We start from the raw sequence: 7,136 nt of genomic DNA on the forward strand, positions 1-7,136 counted from the left end.
GACGTCTGATTGAAATTAGAATGGTGCAAATTGATGCTATCAGTGTCCCTGATACACATAAAAAATTAGAAAACCTCTTTACAATCCCTTTAATCAGCTGATAAAACAAATATCTAGACAACTATACCCAAACATATTAAAATCCATCATCTACTAGTGATAGCACCAGATTCAAACATTATATCTGATAATTTCTGAAAGAAATAAAATAGTCTCATTGCAGATTTGGATTTCATGGCACTCCAATGTTCTTTCTTCTCCAGAGTTTCTTGCATAGCGACGGAATTGGTAGATTTAACATGAACAACGTGATGTGTAACATGCGAGAGTATCTTCTCAATTAGAGGATATTTCAGGCTTTTTGGTAACGGCCCTAACTTGACCAGAACTTTGGCAAAATATTCTATCACTCCTTTAGCTCCCTGAAATTATAAATAGAATAAGATAGAATTTTACACCGTACTTTTCTTGGTTTCTTTCTCAAAAAGTTTAAGTTACATGCCACTGTTCTATACCTAATTGAAATAAGATAGAATAAATTCTAGCATCATTGGTTTCCTTTCTCATAAATACTCTGCTAAATAAATATATCACAAAAATATAAAAACTATTTAGAGCTTAATCAGCTTCAAAATAATTGTTATGGTCTTATTTACAAATAATCCACCCAAATTATTCTGAAAATAATCTCTGGATGGACAATGAATAATTCAAAAAATAAACAGGAGTAGTCCACTATATATTGTAAAGATTATCATTCCACATAAATAAAGATTGTACCCAGTATTTGTTTTTATTAGAGATAGAGCTCTGAATTTGCCAATCCAACTGATATTTCTCTACACCGTTTTAACAGGTTTAAAATGATATACTTTGATTGGTTAAATAATGCCATAAGAACAAGATTGTGGTAGAAGACTTGTTAGATTACAATAAAAACCCAAAAATATCAGAAAAAAGAATTTGCATTAGATTTTAGATGTGCATGTGAGTTAAAAAAACGAGGCCCTTTGTGCTACAGGCTAATGCCGCTGTCCTGGCAAAATTTCCCTCATTGCACCCTGTCTTCATTAGCCCACATGGTGCAGAAAAGTAGGACGTCAAACTCCATTCATTTCATTTCTAGCTTGTTAAAAAGAAAAACAAACTATATGCTGACCTACCCTGTCTATTTTCTGTAAAACCAACATGGGGTCGTTAGCGTCGTGTTTGACGTGGGCCAGATCTTGTTTGCGTAACACAGGTTCTCGTAGATGGTCTAACCATTCCCATAGCAACGCTGAGATCAATTCCGGGTCAGTTTCAACACCTATCATTTTCCATGCTTCATCTGTTTGGTTCAGTTTTAACTACAAATACAAGGGAGGTAATATATTCTTCAGTGGACTTACCTGGTGTTATAAATATACAACATCATCCATATGATAATTTCATATAACTAATTAAAGTAATTACTCAAGTCATTATGGAAAAATGAAAAGAAAGCTGAAAATGGGAATAACTGAAAAAGGGAGCAACTGACTACAAAGGGATACTAAGATCTATTAAGTGGTAACAAAGAAGGTGGACGGACTTCAGATTAAACAAAGGGGAGTAACTCTACCTGATTTTCCTGACATAATGGACTACTAGAAATGGGATGCAGACTTTGAGGTCTATCAACTGGTAAGAAAGGACAGATTTGCAAACTTCACACCGAGTCAACTAGCTACTAGAAATGGCTAAAAAGGGAGGTAACTCTACCTGATATTCCTCACAGCGAGTCAGGACATTTTCAGAGTACTCTGATATCAGAAGAGCTTCCACGACTCTACGACTAGCTTCAGGACACTGGGATGGATCATCTAAAACATTGGACGAGACTAGAGACAGATCAGGACTATCGCCCGGTGAATCTGAACTTCGACCGTCTGAATCTTTCTCGGACAAATTATCAGAAGATCCACGATCACTGGTTTTTAACGACAGCGTTGCTCTTCCTTCAGGTTTGTCCAGGTATTCATACGATCCTGTGCTGCCATGACGCCTGGAATCGGAATGTTTTAATACGTCTTTCATTCGAGTGTTGTTTAAAGTTTCAAAACTTCGACTTCGTGGAGTTTCCATATTGCCATCTGAATCATCGAAAGGATTCTCCGACCGGACAGAAAGATAGGAGAGTGATTTTTTTAACGTTTCCGTCGTATTGATGGGAGGGAGCAATGAATTATGGGATGTTAACGAACTATAGCTTATACTTCGGCTTAAAGAGTTCCCACAATTCCCCAGTTCTAATAATCTCTCACAACAGATGTAGATTATCTGAAATAGACAAAAAAAAAATTTTGTTCGATGAAGGGAATTTTGCAGTGGCACTAATTAGCCAAGTTATTTTGATTTTCAACTGTTGAAACATGCTCAACCCATAATACACAGGGCCTTAGTTTTTTTTCCCTTCCAAATGACTGGATGCTTTTTCCATGCTTCTTACTCCTGCAATTTCAACTGTCAAGGAATCTTTAACACATAAAATCTGCAGTTCACTGGGCCTCGAATTGAACTTTTTTTTATATATATTAGTCCATCTATTCCGAATATCATCTTTCAAGATATAGATGGTAGATAAATTCAATCAAATTGCCTGTTAGTCTAATGTTTTAGTAAATATTTGAAACCACACTGTTATAAAAAATAAAATGCAGTATTTTGATATTCTCTCCATTTGAATATGGAGACAACGACTTACTTTAGGTAGATATTTGAGTTTGCGTCCCTCGTAGCCGTGAAGTAGGTGTCTCTGTCGGTTGAGGTGTTGCTGTAGATTGAATTCATAATCATTTTCACCTCTGTTAATATAAAACAGTGATACAGTAATCATGATGTTATTATAGTATGCACCATAGTGTCAAAGATTCAAAGATTGGAAGAACTTTTACAATTCCTCTTGAACAGGAATTTCTAATGATTCTACAGGAAATAAACCTCAAGTTAAATCAAGAATCATTATACATATATATTTCAATATGAACGTTTCTTCAACATTACATTAATATAATTATCAATTTCACGTGGCAGAAGAAATGAGATCTATTCCCAGCCACCCCACTCGCAGCCCTCGGGCAATTTTAGATATCTCGCCCCCCCCCCTCCTTGGATGTAAACCTGGCTCCGTCACTGTCTACTCCGTGGATAAATGTTGATAACGTTTATTATCTGGACAAACAATATTCTGAAGAACCTTAGTAGATTTATCCCTACAGAAATCTGTCCTGTTTTTCCACTCACTCTGGCAATTTTAAGAATTTCAAAATACTCATAAATTTAAAACATATTTCAAATATAGAAGATAGTATATAGATTATAAAGATATACAAAGAGAGATATTAACTTACCTTATTGCAAATATGAGTTGAAAAGGACGGATAAAATCTCTGAATTTAGAAACCATGTGAACTTGACTCACTGTCTGTATTGCACCAGGTCTAAAAAAATAAATACATTAAATTACAGTTACAATAATTCAACTGTCAGTGAGCTCTTATTAAAAATACATAAAATATAAATAGTTATTATAAATAGATTTATTTCTGTCATGTTTCAATGTGGTTCTTAGAACCTTATCCACTTTTTAATCATTTTTAAATTTAAAAGTTATTCATAGAGGGCACAGGTTCATCATCTGTTTGACCAACTATACCTTAGTCTCAGAAACAGGATTTTTTTTTTACAATTTTGGGGGTTAATTTGTATCTTGAATATATGCAAATATTCTTCAGGTGAAATAGAACTGCACGAAATCGAGTAATTTCCCTTCCCACGAGACATTTTGACTGACAGGTAGTGTTAGATTCTAAATAACTGGCCGTCTAGAAAACAGTCATTTTGAATTAAAAAACTCACCTTTTAGAGCGAACATAATGTACAGCACTTGTAGGTGAAAGTCTGTTGTTATAAACTAAATAACAAGCTATTAATAACCCAGTCCGCCCTGAAAATAGTTCAATGTTTAATCATTGGAATTACCAAAGGCGGTGTTCCAACTGTTATGTCATTGTGGGGGGTCATTATCAATCTAATATTGCCCCTTGAGAACAGAAATACTGTGCAATATTATTCCAGTCAACCCAGTTGTAAATGGGTACAGATAATCCAGGAAAGATCAATGCCAAGAGGTTCGGCCAAGGATCAGCTGATAGAAAGATTCCTCATGAACTTAAGTTGTTATCCTTGTTAAATATAGTTCTTTCTTTCTTTATTTCTTAGTTTCGTAATTCTTACCTAATCCAGCATGACAATGGATGGCCACCTTTCCTAATGAGAGTGAAAACTGCATAACTTTAACAATATCTAATAATAGAGTTACAGTTCCTACACCAAAATCATCCCTGAAACAGATACATACAAATCAACAACCAATCACAAATAGGGGCCTTGTTTAAAATCAAATCTTCTGATTGTGTAAGCCACATTTTTCAGTAAACATAGTTTAACTATTCAGTATAAATAGCATGACCAATACCATTGTTATAAAAATTATATGGTTCACTTATTCAAATTGCTTCAGAGGTGAATTTCGACCAATCAAAATGACCTCATACAATTGAGGCGTGTTGAAAAAAGGCCCAGTCCTATCTTTTTGAAAAGATTTTATACATGAGTAAATAACTTACCAGCCAAAATTGTAGAAAAATACTGAAAAAAACATAAAATAATCTTATTAATAATATCAAGGAAAAACTAGATCCACAGGCTTCGCGAGGTTCTGATGCAGTGCGTAACAGTTTTGATTTTACGCTTAAAACGGTGCCGCAAAGTATCGTAACAGTAACATAATTTCCTATTATAATTAACTGGATATAGATCGCCCAAACGCAAAGCATATTCGACAGATCGCTCAACTCACATTGTATTCAAGAACAGTTGAAGGGAGCAAACTACCTTTATCGTTTAGACCACAAATAAAATTACAAGAGGAAAACCGACTTTTTCAAGATAAAATTCATCAATTTCAAATGGCGATAAAATCGGAAGTAAACACCGTACAATAAACGTTAATATACCATTGGAAAGATCTCGTCGAGAGCTATCAAAATTGTTCTGGTCACATGATCACCAAATGTCAAGGTCACGATATACGACCCTTTAAAGTATTCATATTTTTCAACCGGAAATAAATAAAAAGCAAAATCATAATTCAAAAATCGGTTCTCAAATATTATTTAGCAATCGATAGTAGATACCATAGATATCAAATTTACACAAATTGGATTACACCCTGAGGCCCCATTTCGATTTATTGAAAATTACGCACAGTTACTATAGAAGAAAGTACAAAATTTTCAAATATTAAAAAGCGCAATTTTGATTGAAATATCTAGTGTTATATATCATTACAAAGGGCAGATGAACACTAGTAAAATTCAATAAGAATTTATGGTGTATGTAAATTAGGTCACGTGTCAGAGCTCTTTGAAGATAAAAATCGTAATTTTCAATCCGCTATAAAACCGGAAGTAAACATTGCACAGCACAAAAGAGTATATCACTGGATAGATACCATCAAGAGCAACAAATTTTGTTCAGGCCACAAGGTAACCAAAGGTCAAGGTCACGAAATAGGAGCCTTTGAAATTTTGGACAGTACCGAAAAATTTTAACCGGAAATAAAAGAAAAGCAAAATCGAAATTTAAAAATCGGCTTCCAAATTTCTTTTCGCAATCGATTGTGATATCCAGATATACCAAAATTATGAAAAGCGCTCTATACTCTGAGGCCCCATTTTGAATTTTACAGAAGTATGACATATCAATATGGCGACCACTCCGTTACATCCGGGTCGGATTTTTTTGATTTGAAGTTTTTTGTATGACTATTTGTAACATATTGCAAAAAGAATTTTTGACCAGAAAACAACAACAGACAGTCTGTGGCATGTTGCCTTCTTAGAAAACAAGCGAAGGTAAAAAAATAGTCATTTGCAAAACAAAGCAGTGCGTTCAAAGAACGCACTGCAACAAAACAACTTTTTACCCAAAAGTGATCATTTTACACAGGAATAGTTGATAACAGGTAGTAAGTTGGGAGAGGGAGAAAATAGGGAAGTTTTGGAGGTGGGAGGGGAAGATGTCATCTCTTGTATACGTATATACAAACTACTTACTCTCTTTTTCCATAAATAATTGAGAATTATAGGAGAAGCCTGTTTTATCGTTTCCATCACCACAATACGCATGTTCTCCTGGTTGCTGTAGGTTGATAATTGTTTTAATATTCATTCTGAAATAATAATATAACATGAAATATTGTAAACATATAAAAACCACATACCTGGGCCAGTGCTCTTATCAAAATCTTACACAAGGGAATATATAATGGTATATATGTGCTCTCTGCTTCAAATCATATACTATAAACAGTTGAAGGTGAAGGTGTTTCCTGTATTGCGCAGATGAATGTAAAAGCTTTAGTCCTATTAAAAGTGTGAATATGATACTCTCTTGAACATAAACCACACAAAGATTTTAAATGACATATAGTAATTGTAAGTATGATATATAGACACAGTTTTATGGAACAACAATCACTGGTTACAGGTTTTTTCCCCCTACAGAATGATGAAAATTGATAGTTGCATAAAACTTTAAACAGTGATTGTTGGTCCATTAACCTGTGTCTTTTTTTAAAGGTTTTAAGTGTCATTTAGTAATTCTGAGTGCAATATATAGACACAGCTTTATTGAATAACAATCACTGGTTACAGGTTTTATGCAACGTTTATGTGCTTGAGAACGACAGGGGAAAACACGTCGAAACATTGCATAAAACTTGAACCAGTGATTGTTGTTCCATAAAGCTGTGTCTATAATCTATACATAAACCAAACAAGTTTCAACAAAATTTCCCTCATTGTACACTATAATAGAGTGTAAAGTACTGGACTGATTCATCCCAATTATAAAGGTTAAGATCATACTATATGCAATAAAAGCCGAACTCTGGTGATCAGTGTTTTAGTAGACTTTCCCTCATTGCACACTGTACACTGTAGAGACTAGGTTATAAAACTCTAGTAACTTACTGTAGAAATTGGTCCACTATTTTATATTTCTGTATTCCACTGTTGGTCGGCCTGGCCATAGCTAATATATTATCTGTT

At 34.2% G+C, this 7,136-nt stretch overlaps 1 protein-coding gene across 1 annotated transcript; it reads right to left on the reverse strand.

The window, feature by feature from the left end:
- Positions 1–146: 146 nt before the first annotated feature.
- On the reverse strand, positions 147–7,117 carry LOTGIDRAFT_174628 (hypothetical protein; the record flags this gene model as incomplete). The annotated part of the gene is made up of 10 exons (XM_009053969.1): positions 147–422; positions 1,164–1,349; positions 1,744–2,301; positions 2,726–2,825; positions 3,372–3,461; positions 3,880–3,967; positions 4,258–4,364; positions 4,650–4,671; positions 6,141–6,256; positions 7,059–7,117. The coding sequence occupies 10 exons, from the start codon at positions 7,115–7,117 to the stop codon at positions 147–149; spliced, it is 1,602 nt and encodes a 533-aa protein (XP_009052217.1).
- Positions 7,118–7,136: the final 19 nt, after the last annotated feature.

This window comes from Lottia gigantea, assembly GCF_000327385.1.
Source record: "Lottia gigantea unplaced genomic scaffold LOTGIsca_206, whole genome shotgun sequence".
NCBI lineage: Eukaryota > Metazoa > Mollusca > Gastropoda > Lottiidae > Lottia > Lottia gigantea.